Genomic DNA, 26,622 nt, shown 5'->3' with positions numbered 1-26,622 from the left:
TGGATCTGATCGAAAAAGCTCAGATTGACGTATGACCAGTTAAATCCAATCGATTGTGGATCATTCTAACAGATTCCAACCACTTTTCGACGATAATGGTCGGCTACCGATAATATATGAGTGGGTGAAAGTGTTTTTGTTAATCTATAAACTTGATGTTTAATTAAATTAACAAACCTAAATGGTTAAAAATAAAATATTTAAAAAAAAATATTATTCAGAAATGTACAAAACACTTTTCAGAATCCTATCGGCTTCGTTTGGTTGGATTTTGGGAATACTACTTTTAGTATTCCCAAAAAAGTTAAACAGTAAAATACTCAAAAACTCATAATATTATTTAACTTTATTCAATTTTTTTTAAACCCCCTAAATTTGTTAATTTAATTAAATACCCCTAAATATTTTTAATGTTTTTGTTACAACGACTCCGACCACCCTCCGGCGGTTGTGGTCGGCTGTCCGTATTTGAGGGTGGGTTGGAGGTGTTTTTGTTAACTTTTAATGTTTTATTATAGGGGGTGTTTTGTAAAAAAACAAACATAGAGGATATTTTATAATTTGTAAATCTTACATCGTAATACCCGCCCAATTCAACTTTTTTTTTAATTTTTTTCAAAAGACTTTTCCCAAAAATCCAAAATTTTGAACCAAACGAAGCCATCCTATTTTTAAAAAATATTATTTACCATTGAATGTTATTCTTAATAACTAACCAAATGAGCCGCATTCTTGAATATTGCAAAACCAAACGTTAAAATGAACAGCCAGTTTTTGGATGACGTTAATAGCCAAGTGTCACACAAAACTGTTCATGCTGTTGGCATAACTTGTGTATGTGCTATTGTAGTCCTAATTACTGGAAATTCTGTTGAAGTTCTTTGTGAGAATTATCATTAACGGCCATTAGCCAATGAGTTTCAATGAGCAGAAGTAACCTGAACTGTCCAGTACCTATGTCGTTTTGAGTAAAATATAAACTAGAAAATCACAAATGGTGAATGAAAGTAGTTGAAAACAGAAACTATAAAAAGAAGCTTTAGTTGAAAAGAACTCAAGCACTCCTGTCCTAAAATAACCTGCTAAACCCCTATACCGTAATTTCCAAATCAACTCAGCTCCATCGTAATCCTTAGCCCAACAAACACACGCCACCAACTCATCGGCCAGCGCTACAACCAGCCCAAGGCAGCGACAGAGCAAGGTGCGGCGGCGGAAATTGAGAGGCCACGAAGATAAGGGAGAGAGGACGAGCTGAAGGGGGAAGAGGGGTCGAGTGGTGGCAGGAGAGAGAGAGAAGGAGACTTGAACGTTAGTGTTTGCAAGTATTTTTAAAATGAATTTTGAGATTAGGATTTGATTAAGGGGGAAAGTGAAATTCGAAATATAGTTTTTTTTGTTTTAATTTTGGGGAAATGACGTGGTAACTCGCAAACGCGGAAGATGGGGTCACCCATCACATCAGCCATTACATCAGCCGCCACATGTGAATGATGTATAGGGACGATGCAAAAGTAATGTTAATAGTTGCGTTTGATTCAATATTTCTACATCAGTCTTATTTTCTAAATATTGTTTTTTATATTATTCTATAAATATTATTATATTTTTTTAATTATTTTAGACCCTTTAAATTTATTAATTTTATTAAATATCCTCTAAAAAAAGTTTAAAAATAAACAAAAACACCTCCATCAACCCATACTTGCCAGATTCCAACAACCACCTTTGGTGGTAATCAAAATCTATACAACAACCTACAGCATGACGGCTACTGGCCGTTAGTTCACCGATCTGACCGTCAACGACTGCCAAAGAAATAGCCATCGTTGACTGAAAACGACGGTCATATCTTTGGCCATCGTTGACGACCAAAGATGGACTTCTTTGGCCTTTTCTGACCGTCGACGGTCACATCTGGCCATAGATCTAACCTTTTTCTAGCTAGATCAGTGGTAGATCTGGCCAGAAAATACCATATCGATACGTTACGACACAGATCCGACCGGTCTGTGTTGTAACACAATTTTTCGATCAAATTCTGACGGTGTGGCCGAAATCTGGAGCTACGGGTGGTGGGGGTGTTTTTGTCATTTTATATGTTGAGGTCTTTAATTAAATTAATAAACCTAAGGGGTTTTTTTATAAATTTTTAAATTTTATCTTGTAATACTTCCCTATTCAATTACCCAATATTATTCTCAAAATCATATCCAAAATAATGAATCAAACGCACCCCAATGTCTTCCAACATAGTCATACAACTAAACAAAAAATATAAGATAAAATAATCATTTTACATAAATTTTATATAATTTTTGTCTGATTATATAACTCGATTGTAAACATAACATTCTTCTATTATATTAAGAATAATACTACACATACATCATTTCCATACAACATTTCTCATACAACATTATGTGGCAAGATGTGATTGGGTGAAAGTTTAATTTTAACTTTAAATTAGCCAATCATATCTTGCCACATAATATTGTATGAAAAATATTGTATGAAAATGATGTATGTGTAGTATTACTCTTATATTAAACTCATAACTCGATTGTAAACATAACATTCTTCTATTATATTAAACTCATTTGACAACAATGATATTTTATTGCTGAACCGAATAACATTCAAGCATAATCTTTCTAAAATGAATATATATACATATAGGTCACGCTATTATTTCATAAATCATTAACAAATATTCACTCTTTCATATGTCACTTTATAAATAATAATGTCAAATCCACAACTTAACAATAATGTCAAGTCCACAACTTAATTTTATAACTTCCAACGCGATAACTCTTAATTGATCAACCCGCAAATAGATTTCACCTATTTGCTATGAGTCACATCTGCTCAATTGTGAACTAACACTTCAAGAGTTGTAAGAAAAGATTATAAAATTAGATTGTGAACCTAACATTGCTCATTTATAAAGAGTCTTTGTAAGTATAATATTATTGTAGAAAGATTATACACAAAATACTGTTGATATACATATACTTACAAATAAAGAAAATATAAATATAAATAAAAGTTAAAACACAATGGCTAAGAGCAAAAGTGCCAACAATTAAAAACTGGTTAAATAGGGAATAACTGAAAAAATTTATACCTTCTAAAATTATCAAAAAGAACCCTTTAAAAAATATAAAATAAAATAATACACACTTCAATAATAATAATAATTTAAAAAAAAATAAAAACCCAAGTAGAGAAGAAGATAAGAAGCATTGAATGTGAAGAAATCCCTTCATACACAGAATTTGGTTAGCTTTATAGGTAATTGAATAAATTGAATAAATTCAATCATAAGAGAATGGTTCCATGTTTTTCTCTTCTTCCTCCAATTTGTTTTCCCAATCATAAAGAACTAAAACATATACAAGAGGAAATCGCGATACTTTCGACACACGTATCGCTTGGCGAACATCGTATGCAAGATCAGCAGAATGCACAAAGAACCTCAAATTCTGCAGCCTGCCCACAGGCCATCTTTTACTTGGACAGATATAGCAAAGCTGTAACCACACAAATAATATCAATAAAATTGTCATTGCTGATCATCAATTAATAAGCCCAAGTTGTTCTTCTTTTCCCCATGCCGTTCTATTACGAAGCAGTGACCTTGAACGCGGCAAGACTTGAGCCTGTAAGTTACAGCTGTGGAAGATCAACGAGGGGCCAGGCTACATACTTAAAAGGTCAAATCCCGAGGACAAACATCTAAGAAACTTCGACAAATGTGAAGGCAAATTCTGGCAGAATTGTAAGCAAGGGTAGCAACTCTTTGGTGTTTTCACAATTATGTTTCGCTTTCTGCTACTGGAGACGAAGGCTTAACTGCTAGGTCATGGAGCAAAGATTGTGTAGCGACTAACTTATCCCTCAGCATTACATTGAAGTCATATAATTGCTGAAAATTTTTCTGGATTTCAGACATCTCTACTTCAGAGCCAGCCTTCACTACTGCATCGGATAAGCAACAAAGTTACATAAACAAAGCAACTAAAAGTTTTAATGTTGGGACAATATCTAATGCAGTTCTAAGATGGAAGTATCTCCACTGAAAGTTTGTTATCAGGCCCATTGAGAAATGAAGGTGAATAGTAAAAATCTGACTCAATGATGACCGTTCTGTGTTTCAGACTTTCACAATCTTTTTAATTTAGGTCATCGAAAAAATAGTATAAAGATTCTCTTATAGATAGTTACATCAAATTTTTCTCCACCTAATTTGTATTAAATATGTATATAACTCTAGATAATAAGAATCAGAGTAAACATATCCCTTAAACCTCAGATAAACATATTAAAGGAAAGGCAAATATATATCAATTTACTGAATTGTTAAAAATGGCAATGCATGTGCAGATAGTAAAAGCAAAGACCTCAATCCATGCAATTAAAAGAAAAAAGAAAGGAACAAAAAAAAAAAAAATAGCTGTAATAGCCGGTAAAAAGAGCAAGTAGGTCTAAGTTTAAAAGATCAGTTGTTACCAAGTGGAGGTGGTGGGGGAATGATATTATCATCACCAAGGGCTACAGCTTGAGGTTGAGAGACATTTCCCTTATCTGAACTACAATAATGCTTTTTCTCACCATTTTTAGAGCTACGCACTTCCGAGTTCAGAGGCTGGACAAGAAGCATAGAAGACAAGCAACTTAAACTCTCAACATTAACAATAAACATAACTCAAAAATAAAAAACTGAGAACAAAACGCAATTGATAATATTAAAACATCAAGAATATTGATCAACAATTTGTAGTATTTGAGCTATAAGTTTCCAAGGGGGAAAATCCAGTTGTCATCACTTAGTTTGCTAGAATTTTTAATTAATTTTTTCAGTGACAAATTTTAGATACTGAACAATAAACATTTGGTAAAAAATATAATTAAATAAAAAATAAGGGTCTTAACCACTCAACCTAACCCTTGGGGTTCTCCAAAAGGTTCTACCTGAAATGCTAAAATCAATTCTAAACAAGGAGACAAGCAAAGAATCATACAGGTTCACCCTTCGGAAGTGACAGCGTCCCTTCAGGATATGCTGCAGTTCCTGTTACACAAGACTCCACCTCTTCAGTTTTGGTGCACTCTGGAATGGTATTCTGCAGAGTTAAATATTCAGCCACTTGGTGGAAATACTAAGAAAATGGAAAAACAAAACAACAAAATTAAAAAAAAAAAATACACAAGCTGGAATCTGTAAATCAATGATACTGCAGAGTGATCAGTAAAGCCTGACCTTCTCAGAGGGCAAGTTGCTTTTCTTGTTAAAACTCATAGTATCCATGCCCTTTTTTTGACTTCGTTTCCGGGAAGACCTAGATTTGTTAAATGTTCCATTACTATGAAGTGATGGAACCCTGGGATTACAGCAAGTTGATCCATTTTCAGTGTCTTCGTAGTCATTTTGCAAAGTCTTACAATCCCAAGTGTACATCACATATTTTCTCAACTAATTATAAGATGTAATCAGTCAGTTCCATTGAAATAAGACTAATATGGAAATGAATATTCAGAACAGAATGAATAAACACAGATACTTCATCAGGCAAGAAAGAAATTACTTTATCCCAGTGCTCTTGAGCTTTTCGACGATTTCTAATTCGTCGCAAAATGCTATCTTCATTGCGGAGTTTTTTTATTCTGAACTCACACTACAAACCGAACAATTAGGAGAATCAGGAATGCATTGAATTAATAAAGGAATTTCTGTATATCAAGTATTAAAGTCACAAAAGTAGGGGCTGAGAGCACAAGCGGCACATTGATTTACAGCTGACCTCTCTATCAAAGACACGATCAATGGTATTTTACCCCTTCTTTTCTATATATCATGTTTCAACTATTATCTATCATGAAATTGAAGGATCCAAATTTCTGATTTACTTGCTCACATAGGCCTCTCTCTCTCTAAAATAAAGGAAATAAATTAAAACGATTCATTGCATTAACTCTATCTTGGGATAATTTATAATGAGTTGCCTTAAAGACTATTCAAGGGAGAAACTATATGCATGTTACTGGTATGCGCGCCTAAAAAAAGGTCCTCCCTCTCTATATCAGATTCTATTTCCAATTACTTTGTAAATACAAAAAAGTAAGAGAAAAAGGACTCAGAAATTATTGGAAAGTACAACAAGTTTTACAGAAGACACCTCCAATCATTAGACCAGGTTTAATAATTTAATATATCAGTTACTATTTTAAGCACATACAAAAGGGACATTATAAGGATTTTGATTTCATAAAGATTCGGTATAAAACACTAAGCTGGAGCCATATTATCTGGTTGTTTAGAGGTTATATCCACCTCTGCATGTTTTTATATATCTGTCATGCTCATACAAACATTTATCATACATAAGTAGTCATGAACATAAAATTTATCTGACACTCCAACATAAATTTCAGAAAAATAAGAAAGAAAAACTGAAGGAAACAGGTTAGAATGAGAAATCAATCATACTTGCACCAATAAGTAGAAAAATATGCCGATACTAAAGCAATATAGGCCACCAAGATCTGCAACAAAGCTCACTGCATGTTGAAGAAAGAAGACAACATTTATATAAGCATTAATTACAACTTCAATGAATCTATAGAAAGCTCCAAAAGAGATGATACAGTACCAATTAATCAAAGGCAACAATAGATTTTAAAGTCAACAAAAAGAACTCAATTAACTATTGTAGTATGATAAGAATGTAATGGGACTAAAATATGAAATAGGCACCAAAAGACCTTGCAGTTTACAAATACAAAAAAGATTGTTTGAACAGAAAAGAATCAAGTTCATACATTGTACTTATAACTCTACTTATTTATGATTATGACCTAAAATTGCCAGACCAAAGCAACTAACCTTTACAATATATGCAATTTTTTCACATTATTCAAGCGTATCTCAAAATGGAACCTTTGTTTTTCATCTTGTATAGTTATTAAAGCCTTAGGGTTCTCAGGACAGCTTATCCTCTTTCTGTGGACAACTAGTCCATTCTTATATACGTTTTTTTTGTTCTAATATCGTCTTTTTGTTTCCTGGAATGGCAAAATGACCACACATTTCCTGAATGGACCAACTTAAGTAACAGTAGAGACCAAAAAGGCAGACTATAACTCATTTGTTTATATCTTGGATCACAGACCAGAAAACAATTTGCTAAGTAAAGATGTAGAACATGATGTCTGGCTACGAAGCTCAGGGAAAACCCAACCCTTAAAATTTCACAATGGAGTCATCTCTTCTAGTTTCTATGCAATCACTCGCTCAGTATTGAGAACATTCTCTCTCTCTCTCCCTCCCCCTCTCTCTCTCTTTCATACACACACACACACACACACACACACACAAAAACAAACACAAAGAGACATATTGACACTGACTTACCCAAAAAAAAAAAAAAAAAAAAAAAAAAAAAACATATTGACTAGAATACAAAAGTTATATAGCTTTACAGCACCATCAAGTAAAAATTAGCAACTGATTGCAGAATGTGAACTGAATTGAGTAATTTCATCAATTACTGAATCATCTATATACAGGAAAACCATCTTACTTACCAGGACCAATTATACTTCGATTTTCAATCTCAACGATGTAGGCTGAGAGAAAGTTTATATACATTGTGGTGTTTATTAGTCCATCACTAGAACGTTCAAGGGATGCCTGCAGCGCAGCTGTCTCACGAAAGAATGAACCCGGTAGAAACTCATGAAAAAGAGGTTGGAGGAGCCTTAGGTCATTCAAATTATGGTATAGTTGGGGAAATAAATTAAATTTCAAAACATTTGAATTTGTCCCTCTAAATGTAACTGGTCTATCATCAAAATCGCTTCCATTCTTCAGTATGCCACTCACGAAGCTCACATATTTCTTATTACCATGAGCTTTTGCAGTTAGGTTGAAATGAAAACCAACAGCAGTCGCAGGATTGTTGGGAAGATCAACAAACTGCCACGAAATGTACATTTGGTCATGAAAAGGACGGCAACTGCTACACTTAAAACTTAGGGTTGGGCCAGTACTTGTGTTGTGACAAGAATAGTTAACAAAATTTGAAAGAGGAGCCACTCTAAAGTCAATGAAGCCAGGATTTCCAGTAAATAAAGTACCAAGCCCACGTAAGTTTGAGCAGGTCATACTAGAAACAGTGGTTATATTAAATTCCATATCATTCATGAATGAAGCTAAATCAGGTGCATTTGTAGCTCTCACATTATGCACCTCAATTGTTCTCTTTGCTATGACTTGGTAAAGCAACCTGAAAATTAATTAAATTTCCAGTCATATGATCAACAATTCACATCTGAAACTTAAAAAGGGATAATTTCATTCATAACCCTTCAAGTTTGGCCCAAATACAAACAAATGCGAAGTTTGCATTTCTGTCAATGACCATTCCTGAATTTCTGAATTCTACGGAAAACATCATTATTGTTATTTTAGAAAACTCTCTTGAGTGTTGTCATTTGTCAAACTTTATAGATACCTTGAAGATGCAATGAACAAAAAATGCAAACTTCAGCATTTAAGGCAAACCTCTGAAGNGACTAGAATACAAAAGTTATATAGCTTTACAGCACCATCAAGTAAAAATTAGCAACTGATTGCAGAATGTGAACTGAATTGAGTAATTTCATCAATTACTGAATCATCTATATACAGGAAAACCATCTTACTTACCAGGACCAATTATACTTCGATTTTCAATCTCAACGATGTAGGCTGAGAGAAAGTTTATATACATTGTGGTGTTTATTAGTCCATCACTAGAACGTTCAAGGGATGCCTGCAGCGCAGCTGTCTCACGAAAGAATGAACCCGGTAGAAACTCATGAAAAAGAGGTTGGAGGAGCCTTAGGTCATTCAAATTATGGTATAGTTGGGGAAATAAATTAAATTTCAAAACATTTGAATTTGTCCCTCTAAATGTAACTGGTCTATCATCAAAATCGCTTCCATTCTTCAGTATGCCACTCACGAAGCTCACATATTTCTTATTACCATGAGCTTTTGCAGTTAGGTTGAAATGAAAACCAACAGCAGTCGCAGGATTGTTGGGAAGATCAACAAACTGCCACGAAATGTACATTTGGTCATGAAAAGGACGGCAACTGCTACACTTAAAACTTAGGGTTGGGCCAGTACTTGTGTTGTGACAAGAATAGTTAACAAAATTTGAAAGAGGAGCCACTCTAAAGTCAATGAAGCCAGGATTTCCAGTAAATAAAGTACCAAGCCCACGTAAGTTTGAGCAGGTCATGCTAGAAACAGTGGTTATATTAAATTCCATATCATTCATGAATGAAGCTAAATCAGGTGCATTTGTAGCTCTCACATTATGCACCTCAATTGTTCTCTTTGATATGATTTGGTAAAGCAACCTGAAAATTAATTAAATTTCCAGTCATATGATCAACAATTCACATCTGAAACTTAAAAAGGGATAATTTCATTCATAACCCTTCAAGTTTGGCCCAAATACAAACAAATGCGAAGTTTGCATTTCTGTCAATGACCATTCCTGAATTTCTGAATTCTACGGAAAACATCATTGTTGTTATTTTAGAAAACTCTCTTGAGTGTTGTCATTTGTCAAACTTTATAGATACCTTGAAGATGCAATGAACAAAAAATGCAAACTTCAGCATTTAAGGCAAACCTCTGAAGGGTAATTAATGAACTTATCCATATCAAAAAAATTAAAAAACCAAACAATAACATAATATCCTAAAAACAACATACTCACGCAGCAAATAGACCAATGAACAGTATCCAACTTGCTATTGAAAAAGTACCGCCAAGTTCTGTTTTCCTCTTTGTAACCACCTTCTGATCATCCTATACACAAAAGAAACTGCTGGCTAATTAAGCTATAATACAACAGAAAGTTCTACTCTACTTAAAAGGTATTAATTTGTATAAAAAAATGTTTTATTTGCAATAAGGCATATATGACTTATGGTATGGAAACATAATACCCATACAATATTACAAGTTTAACAATACTTATAGACTGATCATACTACATTACTAGTAATTTTACCATAACGCTTACTGATAATATGCAATGACAAACTTTTAATATCAAGTAAATATTACGAACATATGCATTTATTGATAGAAAAAAAAACCCTAAGTGGGATGGGCACACCACGTCATCCAAACGAGTCCAATGATATCAACCATGTATATATTTATTTTCAGCTAAATCTAATTAACCATAATCATTATTGCTTTATATAAAACAAATGAATATGTGGCATTATATCATTGGATATTCACACGGATGACATTGTAACCGCATCCCACCTAAGAGTTTCTCCTATAATTTGTTACTAATTTGACACTATATGTTGTCAAAGACATTATTCCAATAATGTTACTGGATGTTACTCCATATAACATAGAAACAAAATAATTCCTCCAACAACATTATAGAATGATCCCAATACAATTACAATATATAACATGCACATATGTTTTATTTTATAAGTCCAACAATACTTAATAGACAGATCATACTACATTAGGAGAAAGTAGTGTTAACATAATATTTTGTAGTAACGTGCAATGTCAAAAGTAGTAATTAGTAATTACAATATATAACACCGCTGGCTAATTTAAGCTATAATACAATAGAAAGTTCTACTCTAGTTGAAGTTATTAATTTTCAAAAAAAAAAAAAATGTTATATTTGCAATAAGACATATGTGACTAAACATTATGTATGGAACATAAGATCCATAAAATATTACAAGTTTACCAATACTTATTACATTGACCATACTACATTACCAATAATTTACCATAATGCTTACTGCTAATGTGCAACAACAAAATTTTAACATAAAACATCACACTAGTAACATCAGAAATATTGGTAGGACCCAATCTAAATAACTACAACCATAATTGATTGGTTTAAAACAAATGCATATGTGGCATTATATCATTGGATATTCATATGGATGACTTTCTCCTATTGGTAAGAAATTATGTTACTAAGCCATTATTCCTATAACTTTACAATCACTTTAGTCCCAATAGCATAGCAATAAAATAATTCCTCTAACTATATTATAGACTGATCACAATTCAAATACAGTATAAAACATTTATGGATGTTTTGTTTTACAAGCCCAATAATACTTCCATAATTACAACATGAAATCAATTAATTAATGCCTTATTAAATAAAAATACGATGAAAAACATAAAAACTTATTGAAAAAAATTTAACATTTTATAATTCTATTGATGCATGCATTTAATAAAACCAGTGTTTCGAGTAAAATTTTGGGTGCAAATATCCTCCTCAAACTCAAACAATATATAGAGGTTCAACAGCCTCATAATTTTTTCACAAGTTTTGACATAATCCTTGAGTTAATTGAATAAATGCATTTGAACAGAAATTATATAGGCATTAAATATGAAGATTGAATCAAATCATATCTCCACCATCCAAATTATCTCTTTCCAATGACTGTAATGGAATCTTATTGTCCAACAAAATAATAACAATAAATAAATATTTAAATAATTTAATTTAATTTATTTGTTCTTAATTACCAGCCAATGTCTTGTAGCATAACAAACATCGAGGCGACTAATCCACCACCGGAGTCGAAACCAAACATTCCGGCCGTCGCCAACATTCGTAAACCTCAAAAAGAAACACAGCAGCAGCCAGCTCACCACCATCACCAGCGTGCCCTCCAAGAACACCGCCTGTGACTGACTAAACTTCTTGATAGAATCGAACGCGAACAACGTCTCGGGAAACGACATGCTGAAGTAGTCCTGCACTCCAGAAACCGTCACAAACCCCGAGCTCTCGTTGTACACGTGGCAGCTGGTGGCCGGCCCGGCCAGCTGGCCAGGCGGACACGCGCAGAGCGAGGTGTTGTAGGTTATGGAGTTCGCGGGACACGTCATTGTTGCGGTGGTTAACTGTTTGAACTCGGAGATCTTGGTCAAAACGACGCTGTTTTGGGGAATCTTAACTTTGAATTTGAAATGGCGTTTGTGAAGAAGAAGAAGGAAAAGAAGATTGGTTGTAAATTATGATGACAAATTCGTGGCAGGTTTCGCGAAGAGGCGTCGTTGTTTACGTTTGTTTGTTTGTTTGGTTGGGTTAACTTTCTCGAGAAAATTTGAGAGAAAATGTTTGGAAGTTTCTTCGAAGGAAGGGAATGGTCAAAAACAGAAAGCATTGCTAGATTCTGGGTCTGTGTTTTCGCTGTTGTTTCCGTTCACCCAACCAAGGACAGATATTTTCAAAAACTAGCAAAAACATCCCTAGAGTTAACTTAATCCTTAATCTAGAGATAACTTTGGTAGTTTCTAAAATAATAGTCCTTAAAAAATACAGTAAAAAGGGTCCTTGTTGGCTATAGTTGTTTGAAGAATTTTTACAGAATTAAAATATTCTAATTTATTGTTATAATTATTAGACTAGTTCTACAGTTCTACTTTTAATAGAATTATCAGTTAATTAATAGCTGTTTGCTTTTCATAATTCCGCTAATTTTATACGTCATGTAATGATGTAAACCAGATTTTGCGCATTTTGGACCCTACAAAAAAAATACGACTCTAAAAAAATCCCTGGTAATATAGGGGTTTTTTGCCAGTTTTCAATATAGCTGTCCTTGGAAAAGACAACAAAATACAGACAAAAATAAAAGGGACCAAAGTTTTTTCCAGAGGGATGTATTCTCTTTTCTTTTTTATTTTGTTTCAATGTGGGTCTAAATGTGAAGAAGCCACAAGAACGGTTAATTTAATTATTAAATGATATTTAATTAAATTAGTTTCTATTATTGTATTATTTAGAATGACTTTTTTTTTTTTAGGTAATGAAGGTATCGAGCTCTGCATTACAGTTTACATATTTCTCAAGATCACAAAACATCTTACAAACGTAATAGATTAAGGTAATTGTACAAATGAGATAGATATTTTTCCTATAAGTCGAACACAATACTCTCTTGGTATAACTAACTTCAAATGAAAGTTTGACATCCGACCACAGAAGAGAAATAACAAAACTCTTCCTAAAGTTTTCAAAATAATAAAAATTCACTTTTCGGTGATATAATGTAGTGAACTATTAAAATTTACAAAATTATAAACTAATAAATATTATCAAATTGAAATATGTCTGTGAATTTTAATCCTACGATCAATAATGTGAATTTTATTTGGTTTAATATATTATCATTACCAATTTGATTTGCATTATTGATAAATATAATCATTTTTATCTAGCCCTTACTTTTTTGGTCCTTGGTAGATAAGATATCATGAGAAAGTACACTCAGATTGCCACATGTGTGGCTTATATAAAAAATAAATAAATCAATTTATCAACATGACCTAACTTTTTGTTTTTTTGTTTTTTAATTATTTTATGGGTAAGGTTTTGTGTTCAAATTTTTTACCCAAATCAACATCATCCAAACCTACCCATCCATATTATAGTTAAAAATTGTATATAGTAATATTTTTATTTTAATACTAAAAAAAAAAAATATGTTTATGTTATTTGTTCAATGTTTGATTATGTGGTAATGGGTTCGATTTTCACCGACCATGCCAAATGAAGATCCATCCATTGATTTTCTTAGTTTTCTAAGGTATTTGGTTGCTAAAATAATTAGAAATGTGTTTGGTTGCAAAGAAAATAAAGATCGATCATTTCTAAGCACGCCAAATGAAGATTCAAAATGGTTTTCATTGATTTTCTTTGTTTCGTAATGTGTTTGATTCAGGTGTTTGTTTGCAAGGAAAATCAAGATTGACCCTTTATAAGCGCGCTAAATTTAAATGAAGATCCAATATGTTTTGTTTTAGTTTTGTAAAGTGTTTTATTATATTGGAGTCTTACACCGACTAGACACACTAAAGTCTACTTATTTATAAGAGGAGATAATCCTTCCATTAACAATGTCTTATTGGATGAGGAGTCAGACTCACCTCAAATTCAATCATGGTATCAGAACCCAAGTTTAGCTTAGCTGAGTACTTGACCAGCAGGTGAGGAGTTAGAGCCAACAACTACCTCCAATAACAAACGTGATCCAATATATGGGTTTGACCGTGAGGGAGAGTGTTGGAGTCTCACACCGACTAGGCACGCTCAAGCCTACTAGTTTATAAGAGGGGGTAATCCTCCCATTCAACAAGGCCTTATTAGGTGAGGAGTTAGACCCACCTTAAATTCTATCATAGTATTAGAGTCCAGATTCAATTGAGCTAAGTGCTTGACCAGCGGGTGAGGAGTTAGAGCTAACAACTACCTCCAATAACAGACATAATCCAACATATGAGTTTGACCGTGAGGGAGAGTGTTGGAGTCTCACACCGACTAGGCACACTCAAACCTACTGGTTTATAAGAGGAAGTAATCCTCCAATTCAATAAGACATTGTTGGGTGACGAGTCAAACTCACCTCAAATTCTATCAGATTGAGATGTTTTAATTGAATAACAAAAATCTCTTAACGATTTTTGAAAAAATATAAATCTCTCTATCGTTAACTTTTAGCTTTTAAGTATTAAAATAAACGTTATAAAGTTAATTATGTAAATATTTATTAACTTATAATATTGTAAGTTTCAACGGCTAAATAACGGCTCACTGATAATCAAATCTCAACTGGATTTTTGTTATTACATCAAACCCCAAGGGTTTGATGTCTTTTTAACTCTTTTAATTAGAATAAACGGGAAGTTCTTTGGCTAATTCACAATATGATTATCAAATATTTTCTTTAATGCTTTTCGAAAGTTTTGCTTTATAATTAAATTAATATATTTTTGAGACTGTAATCTTTTAAAATATGAGAAAAGAAAGAAAAGGAAAAAGAAAAAGAAGATGGATTCGTTGCTGACATCTTTAATTTTCTAGTATACGACATTTGCCCACCCAAGGTTTGGCTGGTGGGAAAACCGAAAATGTCGTTTACTCTTTCTTAATTCGTTAATCTTTTGAAAACACTGGAAAAGTACAAAAGCTGGGGCCCATTATCAAATTAAAGCACAATACAAAATTGTTAATAGAAGAATTTTTTCCTTTTTTTTCGTTTTTTTTAATAAAAAAGAAAAAAGGAAGTAAAGTACCTTAATTAATGTAAATTAGGTCATAAAATACTTTTCTATTCATTAAATAGCCTAAAAGTCAATTATTTATTGGTAGCTGAATGATTCGGTAAAGAATCTTGAGTATATTATTCAAGAAATCTTAAGTTTAAATATATTTTTAGTTGCTAATAGGGTTAGACACCGAATCTCTTACCCGATCAATAGTTTCAGAGTCCTAAGAAATTAGTTGAGGTATACATAAACTAGTATAGATACTATAAAAGTCTATTAAAGAATAAAAGGTTACTAAAAAGGCTAGTTTCAATAAATGAACATTTAGGTAAGACCTAATTCTATGACCAATACCATATCGGTAATTAAGACCATCTGTCCATAGAGATATCCTAGCAATAATATCGAGAGCATTACCAGTCCAGTAAAACTTGATTAATCAATGAATCAATAGAATATACTTATGTAAATTCAATTTTTTCTCATAACTTTAATTTTACATCCCGATCTTTTTCATTGCAATTCATACCCATACAAATCATTTCACCTTCTACACTACTAAAATCTAACAAAAGTCCAAAGGAATATAAAACGAAAAAAAAAAAAAAACACAGAAGAGAATTTATTACAAAAAGAAGAACCTATGGAAAATCTATTTTAAAAAAGAAAAAGTAGAAGAAAACGAAAAACCTAGGGAAACTTTATTTTAAAAGAGAAAAAGTAGAAGAAAAAGAAGAACCTAGGGAAACTTTTATTTTAAAAAAAATTTCCGTTGCCGGGAATCGAACCCGGGTCTCCTGGGTGAAAGCCAGATATCCTAACCGCTGGACGACAACGGATGATTGATCTATAGCTTGCTTTATTTTAAATTAACTTTATATTATAGTCTAATGTTCACGACAGGCTTGATGAAGTAAAGAGTCTCGTGTCTTTTTTACAAATTTTATATTTAATGTCAATCATCTTTATTTTTCAAATACAATAGAGAAATCCCTTACCTTAGACATTGAGTCCATTATTAGTTTGTTAGACAATGGATGTTTATAATTTGGAGATTTCCAAAAGCCTTAATTTCGTGGATTGAAACACATATTTTTGGATTATTTTCCACAAAAATATGAATAAAAATAGTTTTACAGTAAATAACTGAAGAGGATTTTCCTAGTATGCAACTAAAAATAACACTACTGAGTTATTAATGTGATCTTATATGATATCTTTTCAGTCCAACCAGCGGAGTCATAAGGTAATTACACTACTGAGCTTACCTTTTCTCAGGGCCTAATTTTCCAAATCTGTATTGATTTCCATTGAGAAATTATCGACATCTTGTTCAAACCCTTTCAACTGCGTGTATAATACTTTGATATTTTTCTTTATATAGCCTTCATGCATTTTCTAATCAACCTATTCTTCATCTGAATTCACCACACAAAATAACATCTAAGTGATGTTTATCCACAATACACATAATATACAGTAGTGACATTGTAGAAGAACAATCTTTCCCAAATATTAGTGGGCATAGCACAGCCGCAACCGATAGGACGCAACGGATTAAGGAGTAGAAAGACTATCACAAAGCTTTTGGGTGGTTAAGCTAGAAATAAGTAATCAGGAGTGGACTGTTCTGTGTGGCAAAATTGTACCAAGTATCATAAGGTGGCAACCTGAAACATGTAAAAGTGTGCAAATAAATAGTAACGATAACTCTCCAATCTCTTACTTGCCAGCGCTGATATCTCCGATTTCTTCGTTGTCCACCTTGACCTTTGTCCCGCAACAGGTCTTTCTATCATGTGTTTTTACCAAAACTTCTCCTCTATTGCAAACGCCATCTTTCTTCCCCAGCTCTAATCTTCTTTCTTTAAATTCTGAATTCTCCTTCCAAACTTCTCCATTGGAATATACTTCCTTCTTCCATATAGGAACAGATGCCTTCAACTCATCAATCAAAAACTTACAAGCATCCAGGGCATCAGCTCGATGAACAGCTGAAACGACTATAAAGACACTTGTTTCTCCCACTGGAACAGTGCCTAGCCGGTGTACAACTGCAATGGAATGAAGATTCCAGGCTGATCTAGCTGATGAACAGATAGATTTGATGCAGCGTATTGCCATCGGTACATAAGCTTCATACCTTAGCTCCACGACTGTTTTTCCTTCAAAGGTGTCACGTGTTGTGCCTGCAAATGTTGCTATGGCTCCAGCTTGTGGAGCACCAACATAGGTTATGTACTTGGCCATATCAATCAGGTTATTTGCTTCTAAGATTTCAACCAGATTTTTCTCTTCATCAGCCATACTTCTTCAGTCTTTCGTGATTACCCTGTAAACCGTAAATGTTTGTGTAATTTGTATAAGAAGGCTATCACATTGGTTTCATTCTCTAAAAGCTAAGAACTAAACAAAATAATAAATCTAAATTTTTCTCATGAAAATTTACATCTTCCCTAGAGGGCTGTGGATTCATCTTCTACAACCAAACAGGATAACATTCCACTGCCAAAAGAACATGACAAGATTTGAAGACATTAATCCCAAACAAATTCAATAGCCAAAATGATAATGATACAACCGAATGACTGGCTTTCAATAATTCATTATTCTTGGAATACCAAGAAAAATGAAACCAAATAAAAACTCAGCTTAGCATTTTTCAGTATTTCAAGTAATCCTAAAATCAGCACATTACTTAAATATAGGCTTTCAACAATCACATTGATCCTAGTAACACCCGTAAAAATGAAACAAACAAAGGGTTGCTTAGTTTTATTCAATATTTCAAGTATTCCTACAATCAACTAACAACCTCAAAATATATATCAATATTCCGGGTATTCTCAGAATTAACAAAAACCAAAAAACGCTTAATTCTACTCCATATTCCATATTCTCTGGGTATTCTCATAATCAACGAAAACATACTTGCTTCTACTCGGTATTCCATAATCTCTGAGTATTCTCAGAAAGAATTTTGATTTATCTCTAATCTCACCATTTTACATCACATAAACCTCAACCAAATTTCCCATTATCATGGATGAACTAAAACAATAATCCACAAAATCTCACTTCAGAAAAACCCTCAAAAGTTCACCAATAAACATAATCTACTTCAATTAAATCAATACTATCACAATTTAATTAAAATCAACACTAACTAACCATCAAAGCATGATCTAGCAAGAATAATAATTAAAACAATTCTAATACCAAACACAGCAGAAATTGAATCATATGAATGTAACGAGCTAGCATAGCATAACATAACATAACATAATCTAAACGGCAGTTAAATCATTCGGTTCAAAAAAACAAGCGACTGAAACTTTAAAGAGAAGAGAACTAGATGACGAAGGATCAAGAGTTGAGTATGACTTTACCTGAAGCAGAAAATGAACAGCGCCAATCCACTCAAGTTTGATTAATTGATTTCTGGAATTGGCTGCATCATCAATCTACTTATATAAACCACACTTGGGCCCCGGTGAGATGTGGCATAAAGTTAAGAATAAGACAAATGGATGTCAGCGTTGAACGCGCAAATGTCCCCAGGTTTTTATTCTCTAGGCTCTAGCCTTTGGCTCTTACCTTTAAAAATCTTTAAGACGCTCACTTTGAGACTTTTTTTTTTTTTTTTTTTTTTTTCTTGAGTAATCGGGTTGTTCGGTGGCTGGCTTGGGTATCTCAACTAATTTTCGAGATATATTGAACATCCTACAAACCTAAAAGATCAAGTAAGTTATAATATTAATGCGATAGGTAGTCCCTAGGTTTGAACCAAAAAACTCAAAGAAAATAACAAACCTCCTTGATCATCAGACTAATCACGGAACTTTACTTGTCCTATAACTAATTAATTATACATAAAAGAGTAAACAATATATTCCTACCCCGAGTTTGGCGAAATCTTAAGATGGTACCTCTAATTGCATTTATTCCAGATTTTTACCCTTAAAATAATAGTGTTAGCAATTTTTAGATTACAGATAGTACAATTACCATAATGCCTTTAACAAATAAATTAATAAATTATGTTTTAACCCCTAAATTAATAAGAATTATAAACTTTACTATTTCACTTTCAAATTACTTCAATAACACCCCGTGACTACGCACCCTCTCGATTTTTGCCTTATCAAGGCTATTTCTGACAGAGTTGAACCCTTTGATCACCTCCATCACGTTCTCCATAGTCTGTTGTCCAAAACCCCTCTTGTTCCTGACTCATTAGACCCTCTGATCGTCGGAGCCATTAGGTTTAGGGTTTCAATGTTCTTCTTTGGATTCCAGCGGTAAAAATCCAATTGGACACCATCACTGCAACCAACGTCTCCAACTCTAGAAAACCCCTATGTCCCCACCAACCGTTTAGTTGTCATTTGCTAGCCGAGAGGTTCATGTTCATCGCGTTTTTTGATGAAGTGGTGGACGATAAACGGTAAGCTATCGTGGTTGGGAAGATTAAGGGTTTTGTAGGGGGGATGCGAGGAGTCAAACGGTGGTGGTGGTTGGGGTTGTCGCACTCAAAACGGTAGGAATTGGCAAAAAACAGTCGCATGTCATGGCTGTTATGGCTGGCAATCAGCGAGTGATGAGGGGTTGTGAAGGGTAAGGTTTTGTAAAAGGGAGGATAATGGTTCGAATGGTGGTGACAAAGGTAACTTTTGGTGGAAGAATGGTCGGAAAATGGCAAAAAACGTAGAGGGCGATGTCTAAAAACATGCGTCAGAGCATTATTAGAGGCAACGATCTGCTAACGTGCGTCACCTCCTGCAAAATGACCAATTTACTCCTTTACTATTACATTAAACAATTTTTCGTTACTTCAAGGGTGAAAATCTGGAATAAATGCAACTAGGGATACCAACTTGTGATTTCGCCAAACCTCGGGTGGGAGTATGTTGTTTACTCTATGTAAAATTGCACATACCCAACTGTTCCACAAAATTTAAATGAGACAGGCACATATACTCCATTCAATTATAACCAGTTACATCAATATATCTAGAAAGATCTCTTATTAGACATTTTTATTTTTTTTATTTTATGATCGGGGGTATTCACGTTAGTTTACTCGTACCTCAACTAATCCCTCGGAACCTTGAAACTATCAACTAAATAAAAGCTCCAGTGATTATCCTTATTAGCAACCGATGAGAGACTTCTCTCTCTTATTAGACATTATGTCATAGTAAAGGTCTTAGTTGGATTTCTTTGAATAAAATTTATGGAAGCAAAACTTATCGAGATAAAGTTTTTAGAGTAGAATTTATTAATATTTCGTTAGAAAAATGCAAAAGTGTTCCATTTGGTACATTTTTTAGAATAGTGTTCTATTTTGAACATGATAAGATAGGATTTAATCAAATCGGATAAGATTTTGAGAATGTGTTTAGTAGATTTTTGGAAAATATTTTTTGAATATTTATTAATTTAGCTAAACACCCCCCACAATAAAAATTTATAAATTAACAAAAACAACCACGTCCACTCAATTGATTGCTGACAGCCAGTCACCACTGTCAGACGGTGGCCCAAAGTCACCGAAATGGCCGATCGTGCGTTGATCTAGTCGTTTTCGGTGCCCGCAACTGGCAATGGCAACGACGGCAATTGGCGGCCAACAATGGTTGCTGGCGGGTAACTGTTGCTTGGGTGGGTGGGGGTGTTTTTGTTAATTTATAAATTTTTATTGAGAAATGTAATTATTAAATGTTTTGAGTTGAATAGAATATGATTAAATTTTGAACAGTATTAGAACAAACACGTTTTTTATTTTTTGCGATAAGATAATAGAATAAGGTTGGAAAAGTGTATCAAACAAGGGGGTTAGATTGGTATTTACACTTGAGTAATACTACACTTATAAATACTTCTTACTAATTTTCTCTTATAAACGTTACGTGTTGGTTCATAATTGGTCAACTCGTATGAGTCTCTCCTTTCTAACAATGAGTGTTACCTGGCCAAGCCAATTGTAAGCACATGGGGTTAGTGAAATGTGTTACTTAGATATGTTTAGATGTGTTTGTGAGGCCAGCATTATTGTTTAAACCTTCGTCATGATTCAACACTTTTAATCTCTCAACAAAGATTTTCTTTTGGTCATAGTCACTGGTCACACAAGTAAAATATGCTCTAATTCTGAAACTAGATAGTCTAGATTGATAGCCGACCATTTTTAGGGGAATTCATTAGAACCGAAAGTCACGTCACCAAACCACGCACCCATCAACCCAAAAAACCAAAAGCCCACAGGTTCTTTTTCTTGCCACTAAGCAAAACTCAAAATTTCAGCCTCCTTCTTCTTATTATTTTATTACTGAATTTATAGAAGAATCCTCACCTTCAATTATTCTCGCTTCAAATGAAATTGTTCCAGTGATTTTCATGATTTCTACGCCGTTTTCCCATATGGTATGCTTCGAAACTAGAAATTTTCAATACCCAGAAGCTGAATCGTTCTCAAAACCAGTTTGAATGATGAAATTTCAGTGATTTTTGGAGGTTTTGATTGGAAATCTTATCTGGGTCTGCTTTAAAACGCCCTAAAAATGGTGGTCTCTTTATCTTCAACGGGTTCGTTGTTGTTACCTCTTGCTACAAGTAATGGGAGTTCTAGTAGATCCTCTAGATTTGCTGTTTCGGCTGATAAAAGAATGAATTTGTTTTATCATAAGCCAAGCAAGGAACAGAAAAAGGTTGTTTGTGCTTGTGTGGCGCCTTCAAGGAACTTGGGAAGTGATGAATTGTCTGCCACGAAATTCAATGTAATTCGTTTATCGTTTATGTTCTTCTGGTGTTTGAATTCTAATTAGGGTGTTTTGTAGAGTTTAAGTTGCTTAAATTTGGTAGCTTCAAGTTTAGTTTAATGGGCATTTATCAGTTAACTTGAGCTTATTTGTAGTTTGATTAATCAAATTGAATTTCATGTGTTTATGATTGTGCTTTGCTTTAGTTTTATTGGCTTCAAGTTTAGTTTAATGTGCATTTAGGTTATTGTTTTTGATTGATTACAGTCACAATGGATTCTATGTGTTCTGTGCTTGTGTTTTGCTTTGCTTTCGTCAGAGAAGCAACTACTTTTTTGTTAACAATTCATGTAATATTGTGGTTTTAAATTGTTTAAGAGCAATGCTTACAGTTACCGAAAAAAGTATACTGAATTCATGCACCGAACAGACATGGCACCATCCGCTTTTTTTTAAAAAAAAAATTCATAATTAATCAACGGTCATGATGGTGCCACGTCTATCGGTGCATGAATTCGGTATCCCTTTTTCGGTGACTGTTTCATTTCCAATTGTTTAATGCTTTCTATTTGGGTTGCACATTGCTACTCACTTTACCTTCGTGACGATTTTAATCCATTTCATTGAGTTTAGTCCGAATTTATGTACAATGGACGCTGTTATTTTAGAATCTGTCCATTTCAGTTTTATCTCTTGTGTTAATTATTGGACATCAGCAATTCATTGATTGAATGCTAGAGTTTGTGTAGGATATATCCATTGTAATTTATTTTTTTTATGTTTAATTTGGATCTGCTTTTTAATTGTGGCTTACGTGGATTGTTTCTTTAGGATTTATCTAAATCAGAGAATTTAAAGACCTTACGGGAACCTGACGATGATCGCGATGTTCTTATTGAGTGTCGAAACGTGTACAAATCATTTGGGGAAAAGCATATATTGAGAGGTGTGAGCTTCAAGGTGAATTTTGTTTTGATATAATACTAGCCTATGTGCGCATGCAATGCTTTTAAAGTATTTACTCATTTGGATCAAAATAAAATCATAAAATATAAATTGCTATGTGCATGTTTATTTTTCTATAAAAATGCATTGGTTTTCAAATTTTCAGTCTCAACTGTTTCATTTTGTTGGTTGGTGATGAATAAAGTCCACTGTAATAATTAGCTAGTAAACAAGTTATGGAGTATACCTTGCAAGAAAGAAGGTGAAAGTGAACTTAAATTGTGATAAAAGTTTCCTCAAAAAGAAGGAAAAAAGTTTGACAAGGTATTTATCCTGTTTGAAAAGATAATGCTTAGAACAAAATATAAAGTTAAAAAAGTGATAAAATATAGGTTGAGTGTGTAGTTTAACTATTCTCTTCCATGTTTGTTATTTTGTCTTCCCATTTAGATATAGTTTTGCTTTAACCTTGGGCTCACTTTCTTTAAACCTTATCGGCCTTGTGTTACATTAGGTAAAAGGCTCCTATGCTGTGGATTCCTGAAAGTGAGTGATCCTGGTAAGAAATGTGAAGACAAAGAAAATTAAGAATCCAGTTCTATATGGCAAGAAAGAAACAACTGTACTTTTGGTGGGGTAAAAGAGGAAGATAGTGGCACTTAGTGGTATAAGATTCAGCTTTTTGCATTACTTAGGGCTTTCCTTTTAAATATTTTTCAAGATTCTTCTTTTTTCTTTATCTATGTTAATTGAGAAGTAGTCTTTTTTAATGTTTTTGTGTGTGTATATGCACCGGGGGAAGAGTTTGGTATATATTGTGAGTTTGGATTGTCTTAGTATAAGGTGGATGCCCCTCCGTAGAATTTTGTCTTCTATATGGTTTACTTTCTCATACACATGTCTTCATTTTTGACATTTTCTTTAGATTCTTATGAATAAAAATAATAAGAATATTGATCCAGTTCTATTCTTCTTTCTGTGGTTATAGTTTAGCTTGTCTTTGGTACTTCTCTCAACAATATCACTGGTTATGTTCCTTCTCTCCTCCCTTTTCCTGAAAATAATCACGTTTATGTTTCCTGTTGGACAGATTAGACATGGCGATGCTGTTGGAATAATTGGTACTTCTGGCACTGGCAAATCTACTATTCTGAAGATTATGGCCGGACTTCTTGCCCCGGACAAGGTAAGTAATTGTAGCTGGTTTTCATGTTCTTCTTATACACCCCTTATCCATAATTAGGAAGTCCATTAGATGTTTGTTTTCGGATTCTCCAATGTAACATGTCTCAATTGTCTGATGGGCAGGGAGAGGTTTACATTCGAGGTAGAAGGAGAGCTGGTTTGATTAGTGATGAGGAGATATCTGGTCTTCGAATTGGATTGGTGAATATCCTGTTAGCTTATAGATACTCTTAATTCCTTTGTGATTATTTATTACTAATTATCCTTTTATATGCATTTCTTGCAACAGGTTTTCCAAAGCGCTGCTCTTTTTGACTCATTGACTGTTCGTGAAAATGTTGGTTTCCTTTTGTAAGAAACAGTCTAGTTACCTTTTGAAATCGTGTACTCTTTTCTGTTGTTTAAATACTACGGAGTTGGCACTTATAATTGCCACTTTAATGGTATTTTTAAAGTAAAAAAATTTGAGTTACTTCATTATTGTTGATTATAGATATGAAAATTCAAGAATGCCTGAAGATCAAATTTCAGAGCTCGTGAAGGAAAATTTGGCGGCTGTTGGATTAAAGGTATGATTGAAATATCTTTATATCTGTCTGAGTAGAATTTGATGTTCTTCATGTTTCCCAAAATGTGTAAACTCGGCTTGGTTGAGGATGATGACCCTCCACTAAATTGGATGGATGGGAGGGATTGACGTGATAGTGTGTTCCATTTCTCTGTCATTAAGAATTGAAGCATAGTGGTCTAAAAAGTCGCTTATGGATTTGTTGGTGTCAGTTTCTATAGCATTTTAGAAAGTGATACTCTTAGCCAAAAAAAAAAAAAAAAAAAGGTGATACTTGTATGCACAAGATATTTCTTATTATTGTATTCAATCTATTTGGCAACTTTGATGATGTCTCAGCATTTTAACGCTACTTGCCAAATTTTCACCACTCCATCTCCCACTACTTGCAATTGCACTAGCCTTTAATGTAAGATCTGACAGAGTCTTGTGTTCAGGGAGTTGAGGATCGTTTACCATCTGAGTTGTCTGGCGGAATGAAGAAAAGAGTTGCTTTGGCTCGGTCTATTATTTTTGATACCACAAAGGAGTCAATTGAGCCAGAGGTATGTATAATAGCTGAATAAGTCTTTTCATACTAACTTTTCCTAAAGGAATTTCTGCATCAATAGTTAAAAGGATTTTTTCCTGACAATCTTATCATTTATGGGCAGGTTCTTTTGTATGATGAACCAACGGCTGGACTTGATCCCATTGCATCCACTGTAGTTGAAGATCTTATCCGTTCAGTTCATATTAAAGGTGAAAATGCACTTGGGAACCCTGGAAATATTGCATCTTACGTGGTTGTTACACACCAACATAGTACCATTAGGAGAGCGGTTGACAGGTGATGCTCTGTCCAAACTCATGTTTGTGTAGTTAATTATGCTATAATGTGGCATCCCCTGACAAAGTTAATTTATATAGGTTGATATTTCTTCACGAGGGTAAAATTGTTTGGCAAGGGATGACTCATGAATTCACAACATCAGACAATCCGATTGTCCAACAGGTAACGACTCTTTTGTAGTGTTTCATGAATTCCATGTACTGGTTTTCTAATCACAATGCAGTCTTAAAGATCGTTGTGGCCCGTTCAGTATTGTTATGCAAAACTGTTTTCAGAAAATGAAAACAAAAACTTGAAATTTGTATTTTTAGTCAAAACGTATCAGATACATGAAAAATGTTTCGCGGGTTTAGAAAACAAAATGAATTCCTACATCAATGAAAACAATTTAAAAAACCATTTTCTCATTTCCTTCACAATACAGTTAAGAATATCTTTTCCACCCCTCTTCACGACACACACACTCTTTAATAAACACACATAACCAGACATCGATGATATGGTAATTGCCAATGTGCACTTGCCATGTTAATTTACGATTTCTATTATGATTCAAATCAGTCACTCCTCTTCTCCTTGTCAACAGTTTGCATCAGGGAGCCTTGAAGGACCCATAAGATATTAAGACACACGCTACCATGCTGTATTTGAGATGATGAATCATGGCTTAATAGATTAGTTTGCACCAGAGGAGTTTCCAGATGGGAATGTCAGCATTTTGTCAAACTGTGCTGGAAATTTCGCCATGCCTGCTGCTTTCTACAAAATTTACCACCAATCCGGAAGCTTTTAATAAAGTTTTTCGCCTCCATGAGTGAGTTCATTCGTCTATGCATATTTTACCTCGACGAACAGGGGTTGATAGATTTGATCTGTATAATGGTAGTTCATTGTCTTTTTAAGTCTAGTGAATTTTGTGAATCTGGCCATGGTTTCAGCCTCATTCAAGGAAATGAAATGAAAGCTCATTATTGAAAAAGTTGTATACCAATTGTTATTTGATTTTGAAAGGAAAATTATTATAAATTTATAATTTTTTATATAGATAGTGGGATAGTACATTACCTTAATGGAAGAATGAGAATTGAGACATTAAAAGTTATTTGAACAAAATTGAAGTAGATGATGTGTTTGTGTAGTTAGTTTGGACTGGGATTTTTAACTTAAATTATTGATTTATAATAACTAACCAGAAACC

The 26,622-nt window shown here is 33.6% G+C and overlaps 3 protein-coding genes and 1 non-coding gene across 8 annotated transcripts; 1 reads left to right on the top strand and 3 right to left on the bottom strand.

The window, feature by feature from the left end:
• Positions 1-3,199: 3,199 nt before the first annotated feature.
• On the bottom strand, positions 3,200-12,246 carry LOC116107666. 4 transcript variants are annotated; one of them, XM_031393959.1, is made up of 9 exons: positions 11,606-12,246; positions 9,780-9,871; positions 8,714-9,414; positions 6,494-6,564; positions 5,592-5,681; positions 5,267-5,479; positions 5,028-5,165; positions 4,516-4,651; positions 3,200-3,984 (listed from the first exon to the last, which is right to left on the bottom strand). In XM_031393959.1, exons 1-9 carry the CDS (start codon positions 11,969-11,971, stop codon positions 3,821-3,823), a joined length of 1,971 nt encoding a protein of 656 aa, XP_031249819.1. In that variant the 5' UTR covers positions 11,972-12,246; the 3' UTR covers positions 3,200-3,820. The 4 variants fall into 4 exon arrangements, with proteins under 4 accessions (XP_031249819.1, XP_031249820.1, XP_031249818.1 ...); XM_031393960.1 differs by lacking the exon at positions 8,714-9,414 and adding an exon at positions 7,591-8,291 and having other exon boundaries at positions 3,200-3,981; XM_031393958.1 differs by lacking the exon at positions 8,714-9,414 and adding an exon at positions 7,591-8,291 and having other exon boundaries at positions 3,201-3,984; positions 11,606-12,245.
• A 3,654-nt stretch (positions 12,247-15,900) lies between these two features.
• On the bottom strand, positions 15,901-15,972 carry TRNAE-UUC. Its single transcript has one exon. It is a non-coding gene; the product is annotated as a tRNA-Glu (tRNA).
• Positions 15,973-16,570: 598 nt separating this feature from the next.
• Positions 16,571-18,683, bottom strand: LOC116107668 (molybdopterin synthase catalytic subunit-like). Of its 2 annotated transcripts, none has more exons than XM_031393962.1 (2): positions 18,523-18,683; positions 16,571-17,465 (listed from the first exon to the last, which is right to left on the bottom strand). In XM_031393962.1, the coding sequence occupies exon 2, from the start codon at positions 17,438-17,440 to the stop codon at positions 16,856-16,858; it is 585 nt and encodes a 194-aa protein (XP_031249822.1). In that variant the 5' UTR covers positions 17,441-17,465; positions 18,523-18,683; the 3' UTR covers positions 16,571-16,855. The 2 variants fall into 2 exon arrangements, with proteins under 2 accessions (XP_031249822.1, XP_031249823.1); XM_031393963.1 differs by lacking the exon at positions 18,523-18,683 and adding an exon at positions 17,583-18,475.
• A 2,595-nt stretch (positions 18,684-21,278) lies between these two features.
• Positions 21,279-26,466, top strand: LOC116107689 (protein TRIGALACTOSYLDIACYLGLYCEROL 3, chloroplastic). Its single transcript, XM_031393983.1, has 11 exons — positions 21,279-21,559; positions 21,638-21,912; positions 22,726-22,854; positions 23,930-24,025; positions 24,148-24,225; positions 24,314-24,375; positions 24,518-24,593; positions 25,030-25,137; positions 25,246-25,421; positions 25,502-25,586; positions 26,011-26,466. Exons 2-11 carry the CDS (start codon positions 21,697-21,699, stop codon positions 26,047-26,049), a joined length of 1,065 nt encoding a protein of 354 aa, XP_031249843.1. The 5' UTR covers positions 21,279-21,559; positions 21,638-21,696; the 3' UTR covers positions 26,050-26,466.
• The last annotated feature ends 156 nt before the right edge of the window (positions 26,467-26,622 follow it).

Source organism: Pistacia vera, unplaced genomic scaffold (genome assembly GCF_008641045.1).
Source record: "Pistacia vera cultivar Batoury unplaced genomic scaffold, PisVer_v2 Contig545, whole genome shotgun sequence".
In the NCBI taxonomy this organism is placed as follows: Eukaryota; Viridiplantae; Streptophyta; class Magnoliopsida; order Sapindales; family Anacardiaceae; genus Pistacia; species Pistacia vera.
The sequence above is the reverse complement of the archived record's forward strand: the minus strand, read 5'-3'. Positions and strand labels throughout refer to the sequence as shown.